This window comes from Diaporthe amygdali, assembly GCF_026229845.1.
Source record: "Diaporthe amygdali strain CAA958 chromosome Unknown NODE_7_length_1459731_cov_64_868725, whole genome shotgun sequence".
Classification (NCBI taxonomy): Eukaryota; Fungi; Ascomycota; class Sordariomycetes; order Diaporthales; family Diaporthaceae; genus Diaporthe; species Diaporthe amygdali.
The window spans coordinates 1,135,963-1,153,628 of record NW_026517027.1 but is presented as its reverse complement, the minus strand read 5'-3'; the positions used below and the strand labels follow the sequence as shown (position 1 = coordinate 1,153,628).

General features: G+C 51.8%; 6 protein-coding genes across 6 annotated transcripts; 1 reads left to right on the top strand and 5 right to left on the bottom strand.

The window, feature by feature from the left end:
* Positions 1–608: 608 nt before the first annotated feature.
* Positions 609–1,261, bottom strand: J7T55_013993 (uncharacterized protein; the record flags this gene model as incomplete). Its single annotated transcript, XM_053140921.1, has 3 exons — positions 609–747; positions 805–1,077; positions 1,146–1,261. 3 exons carry the CDS (start codon positions 1,259–1,261, stop codon positions 609–611), a joined length of 528 nt encoding a protein of 175 aa, XP_052996329.1.
* A 1,072-nt stretch (positions 1,262–2,333) lies between these two features.
* Positions 2,334–6,234, bottom strand: J7T55_013992 (uncharacterized protein; the record flags this gene model as incomplete). Its single annotated transcript, XM_053140919.1, has 4 exons — positions 2,334–3,116; positions 3,328–4,081; positions 4,304–4,931; positions 5,019–6,234. 4 exons carry the CDS (start codon positions 6,232–6,234, stop codon positions 2,334–2,336), a joined length of 3,381 nt encoding a protein of 1,126 aa, XP_052996328.1.
* Positions 6,235–6,717: 483 nt separating this feature from the next.
* On the top strand, positions 6,718–8,011 carry J7T55_013991 (uncharacterized protein; the record flags this gene model as incomplete). Its single annotated transcript, XM_053140918.1, has 3 exons — positions 6,718–7,421; positions 7,510–7,826; positions 7,884–8,011. 3 exons carry the CDS (start codon positions 6,718–6,720, stop codon positions 8,009–8,011), a joined length of 1,149 nt encoding a protein of 382 aa, XP_052996327.1.
* Positions 8,012–8,592: 581 nt separating this feature from the next.
* J7T55_013990 (small s protein) lies at positions 8,593–11,790 on the bottom strand (the record flags this gene model as incomplete). The annotated part of the gene is made up of 1 exon (XM_053140917.1): positions 8,593–11,790. The coding sequence occupies one exon, from the start codon at positions 11,788–11,790 to the stop codon at positions 8,593–8,595; it is 3,198 nt and encodes a 1,065-aa protein (XP_052996326.1).
* A 929-nt stretch (positions 11,791–12,719) lies between these two features.
* J7T55_013989 (fungal cellulose binding domain-containing protein) lies at positions 12,720–13,849 on the bottom strand (the record flags this gene model as incomplete). The annotated part of the gene is made up of 2 exons (XM_053140916.1): positions 12,720–12,891; positions 12,966–13,849. 2 exons carry the CDS (start codon positions 13,847–13,849, stop codon positions 12,720–12,722), a joined length of 1,056 nt encoding a protein of 351 aa, XP_052996325.1.
* A 1,189-nt stretch (positions 13,850–15,038) lies between these two features.
* J7T55_013988 (uncharacterized protein) lies at positions 15,039–16,869 on the bottom strand (the record flags this gene model as incomplete). Its single annotated transcript, XM_053140915.1, has 4 exons — positions 15,039–15,085; positions 15,190–15,822; positions 15,880–15,961; positions 16,021–16,869. 4 exons carry the CDS (start codon positions 16,867–16,869, stop codon positions 15,039–15,041), a joined length of 1,611 nt encoding a protein of 536 aa, XP_052996324.1.
* Between the last annotated feature and the right edge of the window lie 797 nt (positions 16,870–17,666).

Below are 17,666 nucleotides of genomic sequence, written 5' to 3'. Positions count from 1 at the left end.
TTTGTCGTGGACTTTGCACTGTGGAATCCTAATTGTTTACTGACCAAGAAGGGGGGAGGAAATGGAAATCGGCTCCTATTTTGTACGAACGCGGGGTGACTCAGGAAATTTTGTCCATAGTGACTCAATTGAACAGGGGGTCGATGACCGCGGGGCTTATCTTATCGGAGCCATTGGGGGCGAGGCAGATTCCACCCACACACCCCTGGAGAGGTCCATCAAGGGTCCGTCCTGTGCAAAGTCATGTCTTCAGAGCAGCTTCAAGACCATCAAAGCTCAGTCTCGATCGGCGGACTATCCTCTTACGTCCCATGTACTTCGAGTAATTGTTATGTGTCCATTGGGGAACCTCTGGCCATGGCTATCTAGATCTGCCGAAGGATACCCCATCAACATATCTTCCTTTGAGGGCCTTGTGGCTCTGCGTATTGGAATGTTCATCACAAATTCACAACGTGGAAGGCTCAATATTCATTACTTGATAAGTACTTTCTCTTTCTATAGGTAGAACAAGTCATAAATCATTCCAGAACAGTGTCTCCATGCGTGTTTTCCCATGTGCCCCTAGAGTCTCCCAACGCCATACGCCGAAGCGAGCTCCAGTATTATCAAGACGTTGTGCAAGCAATGTCCGTTGGCGAGGCCGTAGTCGAGACGGAAAGATTGTAAATGGTCATTTCTTGGCTATGCGGCGTCAAGATCGGCAGCCCATCATTGCCCTTCAAGAGCGTGAAGGACGCATTCCCACTGCGACACTCATTAGCCAGCTGTCTTATAAGTCCTAAGACGATGTGCTTCACTTACTATGCCTGGGAGCAATTGCCAGGGGTGTAAGTCGTCTGTATCACAATATCTGCCATGTATGTCTTGGAGTCTGACGCCTCGCCCACGACCTCGGAGCCCCTGATCAAGTGCCACCATGCCTTGTTCCCGTTTGCTGGAAGAAGCGCCTGCTTGACGGCTAGCATAGCATCGTAACCCTGGTAAGCATTCCCTGCGATGATGAGCTCTCCGTCCGTCGTCCAGAAATCCGTAAATGTAGTCGTTGCGGCCTTGTCCTCGGAGATGCGGTAGTACCTTGAGCAGGCTTGTTAGCCAAAAAATCATCCCTGAGAATCCAAAGTATTCAATTTGCAATTACTCACTCCTCGACGAATGCTGCGAAACCATCCTCGACACCTGTGCCGGCTTTGTAGGGGCTCATGTCGACTGCACCGACGATGTCCGCGATGAGGAGGCCGAAGATAGTGGTTGGCTTCATTTTGGAGGTTTTTGTTTTACTTCAGCTGTTGGTCCTAGTTCATTGCAATTACAATTTCAACTGAAGTGCCTTAGCCATCAGCGTTAAAAAAGGGTGAGCTTTGTTGTTCATATACCCGTGGCGAGGCAGGGAAATCTAATAAGGCGACTTCCTCCTGTTTACACTAGAGCCGGCTTGCCCGGTGATGCTATTCCCGGCGCGAACCTTAAAGTTGTAATATGACTCGGTACCGCCACGATCGGATTCGGGCGAGGCTGGACGGCCCCCTTTTCAAGCAATATAGTCCATATGCTTGGCGAAACTAAAAACACCATTTTCGGTCCTACTGAACCATGTCCATAGCTTGCTTGATGTGATGTCTTAGTGATTTTTCTCAGAACACCGTGTCCACGGTGTGTCCCGCGTATTTTTTTCGTGGTCGATAAGCCGAAGTTATATTTCACGAACGCCTGTCCATTTCTGTATTAGAAAGATAAACTGTCATGGATTCCTGAGCTTGAATAAGGAGATCTGCAATGCAAAGCTATGCTTTAGTATTTAGCAAAAGCAATATCATAGGTGAATAGCATGTCGCAGTCTCGCAAAAACTGCCAATGGGAAACCTTTTTGATATCAGAGATGGTTCATTTCTTCAGTGGCAGCAGAAGCAAAAGGACATGTTCCTTTGTAGGAAGATCGAGGATGAAAAAAAACGGTCTCGGATGTTGAGCTTGCGCGGTGAAAAGACAGCTACATTCGATACCGGTATAGCACCGAGTTGTGCATATCCGCAAATAGTCTTTTTGCCTGCGTCTTTGCGAGGCAAGACACAAGGGGCTTTTGACTTGAACGCGTGATCAAGCACCAACTTGCTCTAGCAGCTAATCCCAGGAACACTCTGCATTGACATTCCTAGCCAAAGTTTCAGGCATCGAGCCCAGAGCCTAGCTCGTCCCAAGTAGGCTCTACTTGTTGTTGGGTACGGCTCACCGTGGCAAGCGAGCTGGTGTAAGTGAATAAACTTTATAGATGCCTCCGAGTAACCCCAAAATTCCGGCAGTCGTGAAAATGGCCTTTCAAATTTTTGATACTTTTACAGCTCAAAATCAGCCCATCCTCCAATCATCACAGGTGGATTTTCGAAGCCGCACAACACAGCCAACTTATAGCGGGACGACTTCACCCACTGTCCGAAGCGTGGCAGCGTAAATATCCACAATAAGATCAAAACAAGGAAGTCGGCCGGAACAGCGCTACTGGCCCAAGACTTGACCGTTCCGTGCAAATTCGTCATATCCGTGTTCATGGACAAAACCGACGCGACCACTGCCAGAGGAGTGAAGAAAGTGAATAGGCCAGCCAAGACCTGCAGATTCTTGTGGTCCTTGCAACCAAGCTTGTAACGATTTAAGCGGCTGATAGCCGTAGAAATACGAGTCAGCCTATCGATCCTCTGCTGGTGCTCTGCCATATATCCGAGTACGCGAAGGTAGTCCTGTTCGTAGGCAGTGACTGCCTCTGTATTTGTGTACTCTCTCATAAGGCTATGGCTGTGCTGACTAGCCACTCCTTGGGAAGCTAGGGTGAAATTCGACATCTCTCGAAGAACCAACATGGTATGAGCCAAGTCCTCGCGGCATTGCGCTACGATCATACGCCAGTGGTCGAGCTCGGAGGCGGCGACTGCGCCCGCATCGAGATCTGAGCTAGGCGGGATTGTGAAAAGCTGGTCAACCTCCTTCAGGCGAAAATTGATAAAAGCAGAGATCTCGAGCCATTGTGCGCAGATCAGATGCAACAAAACTTGTATAGGCACGTCTGTCGTTGACTGCTGAATGTCGCACTGCAAATGGAAGGCTTTCGGGTTTCTCGCCCACTGTGAGCCATCAGTCAGCAGCTGATCTTAAATATAGCATGGCATGCAAGCAATTATTTTCACAATGTCTTCTTCTTCGCCCCTCGTGATCCTTGCTAATATTGCTTCTTAGCCGCGTAGTGGACTAATTTGATACAGAACTCGTCATCACGTACACCTTATATCTATGTGTCTGATATGAAGGAGAAAAGGTACGTTCATTCTGACTTACGTGAACGAAAACATCGAAGAATGAATCTGTCCTTGGCGCTGGAGCAGGTGGTAATGAACTTCCAACCGGTGGCGGACGATGCCAGTTCCAATAAATTTGCCCGGGTGTATGTCCGCCGGAAATGGTCGCATCAAGCAAGAGGATACCTGCCACAAAAAGATCAGAATCGCATCGCACGTCAATGTACTGGAACCAACGATATATACCTATTGTCGATACGCCTGGATCTACAGAGCGTTTCATCCACAACGTTGCCTTGCTCCCCATGAGCCCCATCGTAGATTGCTCGTTATCCCTGAATTGCGTGCCCCTGTCGCCGACTAGACGTCGTGGATTATTAAAGCAACTGGCTTCGCGTTCGCCGCTTTGGAAAGACTCAATGTTCTCAAAACATCGAGATCTGACGAACTTCAATTGGAACCAGTCTGGGCCTTTGGCGGCCAACTTCAGGTTCGGCTGCTCCCGCCGAGACTGATGATCAGGCCAGACTGGAATCTCAATATGCTTCTGGAAGAAGGACGAGTCCACGTCAAAGCTCGAGCCGAGAAGTTGCATTACCTCGTAAGATAAGTCTTCAACGACGAACAAAGTAAACTCAGGTATCACTTCACCTATCGGGTTTGAGAGACGCTCCGCTAAAGCGTCGAGGGTACGATAATCCTCAAGTTGTACTGATAACAGATCGTTACGGCCCGAATAAGATATCGCGCACACATTTGCGTGCTTCGCACGTGCTGAATGCTTGTCGTCTACGCTGCATAAGCTCTTGAATGGCGCTAAATCGGGGCGTAGATTGTGAGTGAAGACTTACTAATTTGACCTGCGTCTTTAGAGTATCGTCCTCGACGGACAGGAAGAGGATAAGGAGTCATGTCTATCCCAAAAACTGTTTTGCGAGTATGTTCTGGACCCCTGCAGCATGGCCAGCCAGGTTAGCGAGTATAACACGAGTGGCTGGAGAAGCATGTCATCATACTGGCTGGGTACAAAAGTGTTAGTAGCGGGAAATGACTTTTGAATCAAGTGTGTCTGCGCATCACTCCCAATCCTGCCTTCCGTTGTAGGCTCTCCAGGGGACTGGCGTCGGGTCCGAGCTGCAGCTGCGCTGAGCAGTTCAATGAAGTCCGAGATATTCTCGTTCGTCAATTCGACCCCATGTATCTTTTCACTGTTCAGCTGTTCCCTCAGAAGCTCCAATCCAGTGGTCATATCTGCCCCCGTCTGCATGATGACACTAACCAGGAACTCTTCCCGTCCTTTCTGGTTTGTAGAGTCCAAGAAGTCTCGAATGATCCGTGCTGTCTTCGAAGCCTTGGAAATCTCTAGCACATCTTTTTGGATGGACTCTCGCGCGTGCTTCAGTGCAACTTCGTGCGAACCGTTGCGGTAGCTGTTGTGAGCGAGTCCCGCTATCATGTCGAAGGCCGGAGGAATGCAAACCTGACTTGAAGGCATTGTGTTTGTGTGAACATCGCTGATTTGGCTGAATAGAAACTTCAAAGGCATCAGATATGCGTAGTCATCATTACTAGCAATTATGTGGCCAAAGACCCGTCCACTTCCGACGTGCACAACCCATGAGCCGGAGTCTCCTGGGACAAGAGCTGTGCCGTAGACTTGTCAGCAATTGAGAACCGTCATAGCGACATCTCGGTCGGGGACAAAATAATCCCAAGTATTGTGCAACTCACGAGGGTTTGACCCATATTTCAACTTCCAAGTGGTGATCCATCCACGGGACGACAGGGGAAAGCGAACCGCGCCAGGGGACATGATCAGTCTCCGTGGGCCACTTATACCTGCCAGAACCATCACTTCCCCTGCAACCGGTGCTTCAGCCTCTTGAGTGAGGTAGCTAACTTTAGAGCCAAGACATACGGCATTAGGTTGTGCTAAACCAGGATCTCTGATCGAAAGTAGACTCCAATCCTCTCCGGTCTTCTCAACTTCACCCAGTCTGACCTTGGCAATATTGTCGAATTTCTCCATTGGCCTTTGCATTGGTATTTTTGGAGTAGCTTCATTTCGTTTTGGAGATCCAATGACTAAAGCTGACTTGATACTGTCGTCGTAGTCTTCCGGGTTGATAGTCTCTTCCGTCAAAGTGTCTGCTGCGGTTATCGCAGATGCAGATCTGGGTGTCGAGCGATGACCAGCACTTGTTGCCCACATAGCGCCTTGAAAACTGACGATTCCACCGACGGTGACAATACGTCGTGTAGGATTTGTACCAATCATGGCGAGGGACCCGCAAAGAGTGCCCTGCTGAGGTTCTCCGATTAAGTAGGCATCTGGAGAAGCCGCTAGGTACGAGGTTCCGGATCTTTGTATCTCATAGCAAAGACTTAGTGGCGGGTCGTAAAACTTCCTGAACTTTCTTTTCGTCAATTTCGCATGGATAACTTTAACCGAGTCCACATCTCGGAATCCCGTGAGGCGTATATAGGGTAGCGTTCTGGACCCATGGGTTTGGCCGTTTATTTTAACCCTTTCATATGAAATACACAGATCCGCTAGACCAAGAGTCTTTGCTGTCGAATCGATAAGGCTCTCGAATCTTTCAAACTTTTTTTCTGTTTCCCAGTCGAACGAGGGTACTTCTTCCACAGTGTCAACTGGCGTCCACTCCACTTTGAGCAGCCTTTCAATGATGTTCTTGTTCTTCTTGATCGTTTCCAAAGACTTGTGTCGTTTCTGATCTCTCGCGTTTGACGTTCGGAGAGGGCTCTGTCCAGCTCCAACAGCCGCACCGCATGGTCGCTGGATCTGCCGACCTTGCGACCTTTTTGTGCCACGTTGGTCAGCATTGCCGCGCACAATCTTCGTCCAGCGCTTCCCAATTGCATTCGGCACATCCAATTTCTGCTTGTCCTTCATAGCCCGGGCGGCTGGATTCGCGCCAGTCATCAGCGTGGTTGGTTTTGTGGAGTCTAATTCCAAAGTTGAATCCAGTATAAGATTGTCAAGGGCAAGGTCTGTGTTCGTGCCATTGTCGTCGGGAGCCTGCTCTTGTGGAAGTTGGCTTAGTAGAGAAGGACTAGATGGTACACCAGGCAATATTGTGTCTTCCCGAACCAGCCCGTGCTCCACAATATGTTGCTCTACCTGCGACATTCCGAAAGCATGTGTTAGCCACACGATGTAGTATAGATAATTTGTAGAGTACGGATGGTTGCCGACCCCGCGAGAACGCCCACCTGCAGAGCGGCCCACCTGCATAGCGACCAGCACAAGCCAATCATCGACACTGATAAATCATCACGTGGTTTATCTAAGATCAGCCTCAGCATTTTGGAATTGTTGCTAGCGGATCTTCGTCTATTCAAAACGTCATTGTCCTTTGCATCTTCATGTGAACGTCCTAACCAGCTCAAACATAGATTCCGGAAAATGGACGCGGCCTCAAAGAAAAGTCTAGTTGATCGCGCATGGGGCCTAAGTCTTGACGACCGCATGGACAAAACGCTGACGGCTTACTTTGAGTACTGTCTGAGTCAATTGGGAGGGAAAAGCACCCAGGCCCTCTTTTTCATCTCTTTATTGAAGAAAAATATGGGAGTACCAAAGAAGGACCTGAAAGCCGCGGTCGAAGAGGTCCAACAAGGCCGGCTTGTTGGGAGCGCACATACTACGGTATCAGAGACAATCGACATGCCCAAGCTGGAAGATACTATCAGAGTCGCATTGTCAGATCCGAGCTTCAAGATCAATTCAGCCTTATCTCAGGCAGTCAGACTCGTATGGGCTACCCACTTGACAATGAGTCAAAACGAGATAGTTAGCCACTCTGTGAAAGTACATTGGGACGATTCTGCAACATTACACGATGTTCTGAAGAACGCCTTCCCAGAATCACCATCCCCGTCGTCCATCGCAAACTTTGCGCCAACTCCAATCAAGAGAAGCAAGCTATGTGCAAGGTATCTACTGAATCACGCAGACATCGAGTTGGAGTGGACAAGGCATCTTCCAGATCACCTCGATCTGGATCGTGATGGGAAGAAATTACGCATTTTCGAGCTAGTCTCCATGCTGGAAATTACCAAGAAGAGCCAGGGTGCTACAGAAGTTGACCTTGCACGATCATTGGAGCGGTAAGCCAATCATCTTTGCCTCAAATAGCCGTAGACTACAAGAGTCTTTCGACGGATGTCCTTCTGACAGAATCGATCGGACTCCTAGGGGCTGCTTTCAAGAGGATTTCATAGTAGAGACGCTCATGACCATCACTCTCCTCTTCCCACCGAGGGATCGCGCGTGGCTCGACTCAATCATCCGCCCGCGGAGAAAGTGGATGGTATGGCGGAAGCAAACCCCTGCACGGGACGAGAGGCTGTCTGCTCCCTTTGACTTACAAATCAAGGGCATACAAAAATTTGAGAAGTTTCGAAGATCCATTCTCAACACCGCAGATCTTTTTGATATCTACCCTCACTGGGCTTCTCGCCTCCAGCTTATTTATGAGGAAGCGGAAGATCCTACACCGAGCTCAACAGTGGGTAAGTGGGCCGATCGAAGGAAAAGCCCTCGACACACGTACTGGATCACCGTGGCAGCTTTCGCCCTTGCCATACTGTTCGGTCTTGCTGCGACTATCCTGGGGGCTCTGCAGCTATGGGTGTCATACTGTCAATGGCAGGTGCCCGATGGCGGCCATGGTTGCGGTTCGAAACGTGGGAAATGAAGCGACCATGGCATGCATGCCCAAGTTGGGGATAAGGTAAAGGCTCACCGTTCTGGAATTGTATAAAGATGAGGCTGCCGCTTCATCTTGGTCATTTTCGTTTTTAATCTATGCCGTCTCTTGTGTGCATCCTCCATAGAGTTTCTTGCTCTGTGACGTGCCTCAAGATGCTCACTGTGCTGCAAAGACTACTATTGCTTCGCTCAAAGATGTCCGCTTTGGTACATACATGCGCAACCCGCCTGAATGTCGAAACTCTTCTACTACAGCCTCCTGAGGAGGACCTATTGGGATGGGCTATCTATGGTATGGTCATAGAATATGCTTGATGTCTGAATGTATTAGAGAGAGCCCAGCATTCGAATCATGAGGAGAAACGGCTTTTTCACCATCCGTGGTACCTTTGAATTTTCCAAGAGTTTTTGCAGCCTCTGAAATCGCAGATCAAGTCTCTACAGTTTTCATGTTCGCAGTGAGAGGTCTCGATGTCTGAATGGCCACCTGGTTCACATCTACTTGGCATTTGTGGCTTCCTGCTTTCCTCGCCGCTCGAATCTTCAGGCTCATATTATTCAAATCTACTACACTTGACAAGCAAGCTTGTGAAGAATCGAAATCGCACGCCGTCGTCTCCTGGTCTTTTCTAGCAACTTGATCAATATTGTTCCCCATTCCGCGATCTGCTTGGTGTCGCTTGGGGACAGAAAATGGTGATTCTCAATCTGTTGTGACAGCATCAAGTCAGGTAGCTCCGGCACATAGAAATTGGAGGATTGAGTAGCAGGAAAATGAATCAATGGGCCGCATGCTTGCCACGCCTCCTCGAACGGGACAAAGTGAATGAGATCACCGCCTGAGTTGCGGGTGAAACACCGCTGGATCAGGTCCTTTGCCGTACAATCCAAAGCTAAAGAGCTTTCTGCCCCCCTGGTATGATATATTTGTGCCTCAGGGTCCGCTCCACTTTCAAGGAAAGCCTTGAGCACCCCAAAAAGCTGACGGAACCCTTCCAGACTTGTCGGACTCAACTGCCTAAGCGTACGCAGCATTTCTAACCATGGTGTTGTCGACAATATTCTACCTTCGGACTGTGTGTGTTCAATATAGCAATTCGGGTTGGCCCCGAGTTTCAGTAGTTGCAGGATGACTGCCGGCCTGATTCCACCCGACATCATGCATTGCAATGTCGTTGCTCTACAGGCAGCTATGAGAAGCGAAGCGGCCTGATTTTGCCGCTCGCAACCCTCTTGATGACTGAGCTTATACAACGGGAATCGCTCGAGCCCATTCTCCATGGCGAAAGACAGTATATTACCACCTCTGGGGAGTTCTCGATCGCGATGCTCTCGGGCATGGTGCCAATTCGCTTGCAACCATGGGCAGTGACATGACCAATGAGTGACTTGCTTCGTGGTTGTTATTTCAGCATCGCGTGGTCTCCTTTGGTTCTTGCGAAATATTTGCTCCATAGTCTGGTCGAGGTTCTCGAGGAGATTCTTAGTGGACTCCAAGTCGAATATCTCGGCGAACACAGCTGTGTGCATGATTCGCAGGACCAAAGACCACTTGTAAGGCCAGTGATAGTTTGAAAGAGTGTGTATTTTGATCTTGTAAAGGAGGCAAGAGATGAGCGAAACGTAGGGATTAAAGCGGTTGACATCCGTGGCCACTGGCAAAAGTTCTGACTGTGTATCGGTACGGTCGAGGAATTCCACCACTGATTTGTGCAAGAAGGCAATTTCCGGGTCCTCGATCGAGCTACTAATTTTCCAGTCTTTGTTCTCATTGACGACTTCAATTCCTGGCATGCGGTATTTTAATTCCAATAGCCCAGCGCAATGGCTCCTCAACAGATGGTCGATCCTTTGGATGATATCGTTATGTTCGGTTTGCTTAAGCGGGTTTTGACTCCTTTTGATGATATCCCTGTAGTCTGAGTGTGCCACAGACAGCATGAGAGCAGATATGGGCGGAGCCAGCCCGATCGAATTCGAGGCCCTCCGTTTCGATATAGCAACAGCACAACGGACCAGCTGAACGAGCTGAATGCCTTTTGTTCGGCGTTCTTCTGGAATCCTTCGCAACATGTGACGGTAGAGCTCTTCCAAGCCACGTGGGAATTTGTCCAGGATAGCTTGAAGTTCAGCGAGAGTGGCACAAGTATTGAGATCTTCCATCAATGCCGCGACAACTAGTCTCAGCCAAAGGAAAATTCCCTCGGATTCATCGACGGCGTATGTGATCAACTTATTGCTTTCTCTCTCACCATTTTCGGCCTGCTTGACGAGGAAATCGAATCGCCGGTGTCCGTAAAGATGATCAGTGACGTAAACCATGCGGTCTGAACGCGTGAGCTCATGCAGACGCAGCTTCTCACAGTCCACGAAAGTCGTCTCGAAAGCCATTTCCGGACGGCTAGAAACTATAATCTTCAGATGTTTTGCTCTGGCGGCATCTTTCAAAGTCCTGGCAAGCTCAAAATGCTCTTCCTCGGGAGCCTCGTACTCGTCGAGTCCGTCTATCATCAAGGCAACACATGCAGGGGGTTTGTCTGCCTCAACCAACCTTTTGAAAGCCCTCTTTAGTTCGTGGTAGGTCGGGAAGTCGGCCCAATCTCTGTCAATAATGAATCGATCTGGGAACAACAATCTTGCATAATCACCATTCTGCTGGATGATGTCGTACATAAGAGCCCTTAGGAAACCATGCAAAGATTTTTGCAGTGAGTCTTGAGCCTGACTCCAGAACCAGTAGTTAGCAGTGATGAGTTCACGATCGCCTGCCCATGTCGTTAAAGCTTTCTTCGTGCGGCCGTCTCCGGCCAAGAATTTCATCAGGGTGCTTTTGCCTGACCCGGCTCGGCCGCTGACCCAATAGACGCCGCTTTCGCCTGCCATCCATCCCATGAACGTGCGCCTTGATAGCTTGTTGTCTATCTCGCCTGAGTAGATCCACTCGAAGGTTTGGTGGTGGGCAGGTTCGATATCATCGAACCGGTCTGCCATTCTAGAGAACCAGAGAGCGTTCAAAACCTCCTGTATGACTGTTGAAACACCAACATGTTCGTTGGCATGCTTGGGATGATTGGATATGTTCCGAATGGCGTTCATTTGCTCGCGGTGATGGTGAAGTGCCAGGGACGTCGACTCCTGATGCTGCTTGTCGGAGTACCAACGAGCTTCATCCAGTTTTTCATTCAATGTCTCAGTACGATCAGCTAGTTCCTGCCGCGTAGCTTCACAGTCTGTCGATACCGCGTGGATCAACCTCTGGGTGTCTTCGTCAAGTGCTTGGACGCGAGTACTCTCCCTCAGGGCTTGCAGGTCCACCTTAGCCTTGATAGAGATGATAACGTGAAACTGGAGCTCGTTGCGGATGAATACGAGCCTCTCGGACTTATCTCTTAGCTTTCCCTCACCCCATGTTGCAAGTATGGCATGCCGCAGGCTTTTCCATACGGACTGGGAGGCACCGGGTCGTTGCTTGGCAAGGGTGCGCTGGATATCGGCGGCAATGATTAATGCTTCATCAGCTAATCCTTCTAGACGCTGGTAGAACGCATCGTCCGCTGGACTGACAGGCAGCGCAGTCTTCTCAGTTCTGGCTGCCCTCAGCTTAGCACAACATGATAGGAGATCTTCTGAAACGAGTCGCCGGTCGGAATTTGTGACGGTCTCCCCATAGCTGCGAATCTCGGAAGTGGCGGAGATGATTTTGGTGGAGAAATCAACCACACTTAATATGTTGACTGCAAGCGAAAGAGCAGAGATTGGGTCCATGTCATCCAGCGTGGTGAAGATGGATAGAAATGACCGAGGTCAACAGGACGTGATTCTGATGATATTCGCAGGGGAATGGATGCCAGATAAATCCCAGTATATATGCTGTGTAACCATCCATTTCAGCTGCATAAATTTGCCCACAAGCCTGCATCAGGAGCTACAGAAGCAGATGGAGGGACAGAGATGGCGATGGTGGGCATTGAACGTGAGCAGCAAGCTACAGAGAGATCAACACAATGTCAATTAGAGCTTCGAGCTGCTCAAGGGACAAGATTAGGTGCCAGTACACCCGAAGATTGTACTCGCAACACAATCATTCTCAAATGTTATCTTGTGTTGTCTTCTGATTATACATGATCAGTAGGATCGAGGTAGGGTCACATTGACCTCAAGGTCTTGGCACAGGCAACCGCAATACTGATACCGTGGGAGAGGAACGATCGGCGTATCATGCTGCCTGCTGAGCGAAGAGAGGGAAGCAGGAAGTCTGCAACAAATTGTACTATAAATTCTACGGGAGCCGGTTGGCCGTGGCCTGGGAATTGCCCCGAGTGAATATGATCAGAGACTGGCATGGCACAGATATGGTACGACAAAAAGATCCCAAGATCTCCGCAACCACCCGGGGGCCGGGGGCCTCCTCTCATCATCTAACTAGCCCGCCCATGCTCCTGGCAATTGCATTTGCACCTTGATTCTTGCCTGAACATATGGGAGCTTTTTGCATTCCGAAGTCCACTTCCATTTGCTTTTCGGCTTCGATCCATCATTATACATCCCTGGAAGACGTTTTTCAAGGACCCCAAACGTGAAAAGAGATCCTGTGTATGAAATTCAATGTTTTATGATTACTCGGGCCCATGATCAGTATCTGATTCATTTCTGATGATCACAAGAAAACGAATTGGCATTGAACCTGTCTACATCTATCTGCGCCGGGCTTGAGAGCAAACATTCGGCCCAGCCTCCAACGCCTTAGCAACCTGCTCAGCCACGACGTCGTGCACGGGGTATGTCGGGTGCAGCGTGTTCAGCCAGAAGTACTGGTTGACCGGCACCCCGCAGCTCTCGACGAAGCTGTCCGGCTCAGAGGTTCCGCTGCGGAAAAGATAAGAATGTCAGTAACTCACTCATTGTGTAAGGGGAGGGCAGCACTGAGGGCAAAAACTCACTTCTCATAAGCCTCACAATACCCAGTAGTATTCGTATACCCACTCGTCTGCGGGAAGCTGGAAGGGTCATCAAGGACCTCCTCAAACACCGCGTTGGCATCGAAAGTCCACACATTCACCTCGGAGTGGTTCCCCTTCAGCGCAGAAGCCAGGTCAACCACCTTCCCATTCCACGTCGCGATGGCGGCCTTCTCCTGCGCCGCCGCGGTCTCGCCCGACTCGGTGACGAGCGGCGAGCGGTCGACAGGCGGGACGTTGAGGAAGAGGAAGTTGCGCCCGCCGGCCTCGTACATCGTGTCGACGAGCCCGGAGTAGACGTCAAAGATCTGCCCGTACAGCGTGGCCAGGGCGTCGTCGCCCTCCCAGTACGAGTTGCCGACGTCGTTGATGCCAATCCACACGGCGAACAGCGTGTCGTCGCCGGCCCAGGCGGGCGCGCCGGGGGCGCTCGGCGACGAGCCCGTGTAGCCCGGGACGAACTCGTCCTGCACCTGCTGCTTGACGGAGAGCACGGTGTCCTCGTAGGGCTTGACGAGGTCCGAGTCGACGGTCGCGCCGCCGTAGGCCAGGTTGTACGTCAGCAGCAGCGACTGGTTGTACTTGACGGTCAGGTAGTCGATCCAGTTGGGCCCATTGGAGGAGGTCCACCCGGGGTAGGATGGGTTGCCCAGTGGGTTGCCCGGCTGCGGGTAGGGCTCCTGGGTGAAGTTGAAGGAGGTGGTGGTGTACGAGTTGCCGAAAACGAAGGCGTGCTTGAGGCCCGAGAAGCCGGTCCACTCCGTCGTGGCCGCGCACGACGAGGCGTTGGGCGCGGACTGCCGGGAGAGGACGGGGGAGGCTGCTGCCCCCATCGCGAGGGGGAGGACGTGTGTGACGGGCTTCATGGTGGGCTTGGCTGGGTGAGGGAAGCTTGGCGTCGAGGACTACTCGGACGTGAAGGATGCGATGATATAAGAGGGCTCAGGAGGACCTTTATAAGACACGATCTCACCACAATGCACTTTAACTCAACCTACCCGGCCACAAGCGAGGCCCTGCAATGTACCTACCCGAGAACGCCAAGCGGCCAGAGCAATATATATCCAGGAACGGGATGGATACCCACGCCCGTCAAGTAGAAACAAAACATGCGCGATCCCTCCCGCCGGCCCCAATGCGACACTGGGGCAAACATGGGCCACATGGGCTGAAAGCGGGCCCTTTTGGCGATCCGGAAATCTCGCTAGGATGGAGACACTCCGGCTAGGACTCGCTCAAGTGGGCAAATGGCCCCGCAAAACCCGACTCGAAGGGGTGGGCGTCGCACAAGGCACGCCACGCGCCATGACGCTGTTGCTTAAGGTTAATGATGAGTGCATTTCCTCCATTTCCTGGCTCGCGGCCGACCGGAAGTTTAACGCTTCTGCTTATTGCCTCACGGAGATAGATCATGGGTGGCCCGGAGAACAAAAGCCTGCGCGTACGTATGCAACATCGGTTGAAATTAGTCCGGCCTAGGGTTGGAACGGTGGGAGTTGTCGTGTGGGGTGGAAATCCGGGGTGAGGACGCGGGCGAGGTCAAGGGGCGTCACGTGGGCGGAGGAGACGAGTCCGCGTTGCAACGAGCTAGTTCTCATTGGAGGGTATTAGGTTCATGCGCGCAGCGGACAGGCTTTTTCATGGTGTCTTTCCGCTCCAGGGCGGTAGTACAGCTTGCCATTTCATCATTAAGAGACAGCTCCACCGTTATCACAGCAAAGCACCAGCAAAGCACCAGCAGACGATCGTTGTTGGGTATTTTTGTGTTTTCATTTCGTGATGCACCTCCTCGCCAGAACTCATTATACAAGCTTCTCAGAGATCCCTAATCTATATAAATTCTGTGATATTGAAGAAAGAAACAAAAATCATATCTTCGTAAAGAAACCATCCAGGTCCTCAGAAACGATGATCTCCCCTGGAACATCTGGGAAGATGATGTGAAATGCAGTTTGGTCGTTCCTAAGCGGCAAATAGATATCATGAACATGGCTCTCGAGACGCCCGAATCCCCGGCAATCCAACGCCAGGCACCCATTTTCACGGCACCATACTCTAGGTCAGGGTTGCCAGCATTGCCTTGACGATGCCAGGCGGAGGGCCTAAAAAGCACAAATGAGTCAGCCGCTGTTCTGATCAGGACGGTGGAAAGAACATCGCGCACCGCACCTTTAACGATACTTCGGCACGCTGATGGACATCCTACCTTTCTTGTCCTTCTCAATGCGCACTCCGCGCCGCGGCTCCTCGATCCTCTCCACCTGCTCCTCGTACAGCACCAGCTCTCCGCTGCTGAGCCGTTCCGCTTTGACGAGTTCGCGTTCACTATGGCGTTTCCGATCAAGCTGTCGCTCAAGGTCACGGATTTCGTGTCGAATGTCCCGGTCAGATCGAGAACGCGAACGGTGTCGATCGGACTTGACCAGAGCCATCGCACCGACAGGGACTTCCTCGGAGATCTCCTCACGCCGGACGTCAACAATGTAGGGCGTGCGGGACGTGTGGGATGTGTGCGTTGTTCCGGAAGTGGTGGTGGTGTACGATCGGGCGGGCGAAACGTCACGAATAACGGTGGTCTTCTCCACCACCTCTGCAGGCGGCGGAGGTGGTGGTGGCGGCGCATGGAACATCGGAGGAGGTTGAGGCATAGGCGGCGGCGGCATCATGACGGGCGGCGGCGGGCCATGCATAGTCGGGGGTGGCCCATGCATCATCGGGGGTGGTGGTGGTGCGTGCATGGACGGGTGATGCGAAGAGGGCGCATGGATGATAGTCTCCTCTCGCCTCTCTTCAATGATGTTGCCCGCTTCAGACCGTCCTGCGGTAAGCTCGGCCTCGCCTGTGACGATAGTTAGTCAGTGGCTCTCTGCTAGCGACGCTATTTTAGAGGACTCACTCTTCTTGTAGTCTTCGCTGAGCTTGAGCAGATCGTCGATATTTTCCTGGCCAAGAGCCTTCAGCACGACAATCGTGTTACCCTGCGCGCATGTTAGCACTCACACTCATACCAATTTCAGATACGCGCAAGCAACCTTACCTCCTCAACAAATGGATAGCCCAGGTCGATCAGCGCACGCTTGGAAGCCAGGCGGGCTGGAATGCGAGTTTTGCCCTTCTTGGGATATTCGCTCTTGACAGTAACAGTGGTGCCGCCACTGCTGCTGCCCGAGCTGCTGGTAGTGGTGGATGACCGGGAGCTGCTGCGCACGGTGCTGCCGCGGTGGCTGCGGGTGCGACTGGACCGGTGGGTGTGGGACGGGCTGTGATCCCGCCTCTTGGTGCGGACGATCTCCCGCTCTCGCACGCGCTCCGGGTAGGACCGGTACTCCTCGTCGCCATAGTAGTCTGGGTCGCTCACACGGATCTCATCGAAGGAGTCACGCTCGGCAAACCTTCTCGGAGGGGGCAGGGCGCGAGTCCGGGGCAGCGGGATGGGCTCATAAGGCCGGGGACGGAAGTCCTCGCGCCTTGCAGGTGGGCCGTATCTTTCCCTTTCTTCCTCCTCATAATGGAAGCCTCTGGGTCGCCTGTCGAATGTGTCGAGGCTGGACTGTCTCCGGAGAAATGCAGGCCTGCTTGGCGGAGAGGGGCTGGACACTCTTTGCCGCTCGCGCTCAATCACAACACGGCGGTCGCGCTCGAGATCAGGTGGAGGCGATCGGTGGCGTGAGAACCTCGGCTCGGGTTCGTCGTAGTAGACTTTGCGAGAGTCGCGAATGACGACCTCGTCCTCAAAAGGCCGCCTCTCGGGGCGGCGCTCGTAACGCTCATCAGCGGAGTGCTCTCGGTATTTTGACTTGTAGTAGCGGTCGTCGTCGTCGTAACGGTCTCGATCCCGATCCCGCTCGTACATGAACCGTTCACGGTCCCAGGTGTTGCGGGACATGGCTGCAGGCAAGCGGGTGCAATAAGGCGACTGACGGGATCAACGGTGGGACCAGCAGGTCGGAATGGTACCACAGAAGTGCCCGGGAGCACGTTGTGTCGGGAATATTAAGTTTGGACGTCAAACAGGTCCAAAACTTGGTGCAAGCGAGGTCGCTGGGGCCAGAAACGGTAAAAAGCACTGTCGATTGTTCTTGAAGGCTGGAGGAAATGGATTGATTTTGCTGGATGTAGAGAGTTGGAACTCAAGTCGAGTCGAGTAAGGCAGGACTGGACAGAAGTGTGTGTGTGTGTGTCTCAAAAGTTGGCGCAGATGACGACAGAAATGGAGGGGTGCTGATGGTCTCGCCCTCTGTGACTGGGCCTCGGGACTGTTTTGTCTCCCTCTCTGTTTTCTCCCTGCCCGAATGGCGGACAACAGAAGAACCACACCACAGGGCCGCAGCAGGCAAGCTAGCTGCAAGCAGGTGGATTCGGGCTGGGCTGGGCTGGGCTGTGCCTACTACCACCAGTATTATGCCAGTTGGGAGCCTGGTCGGATTGAAAATGGGGTCCTGTCCTCGGGATGGATGATCGTACCCGCTTGTACTCTGTACTGGCTGCCTTCTGGGTCGCCTTATAAGTTATTTCGAGTCTGGTCTGGTTCGGTCTGGTCTGATGTGATCCGCTCTGTCGCTGCTCTAGATGTGTTGCTGCATGCAGCAAGAGAACAACGGGACAGACAGGAGGTCTGCACAGCAGCAAAGGCCTGGTAGGATTGGCGCAGGTTCAAAAAAGCAGCGCAGCGGGGGCTATTCC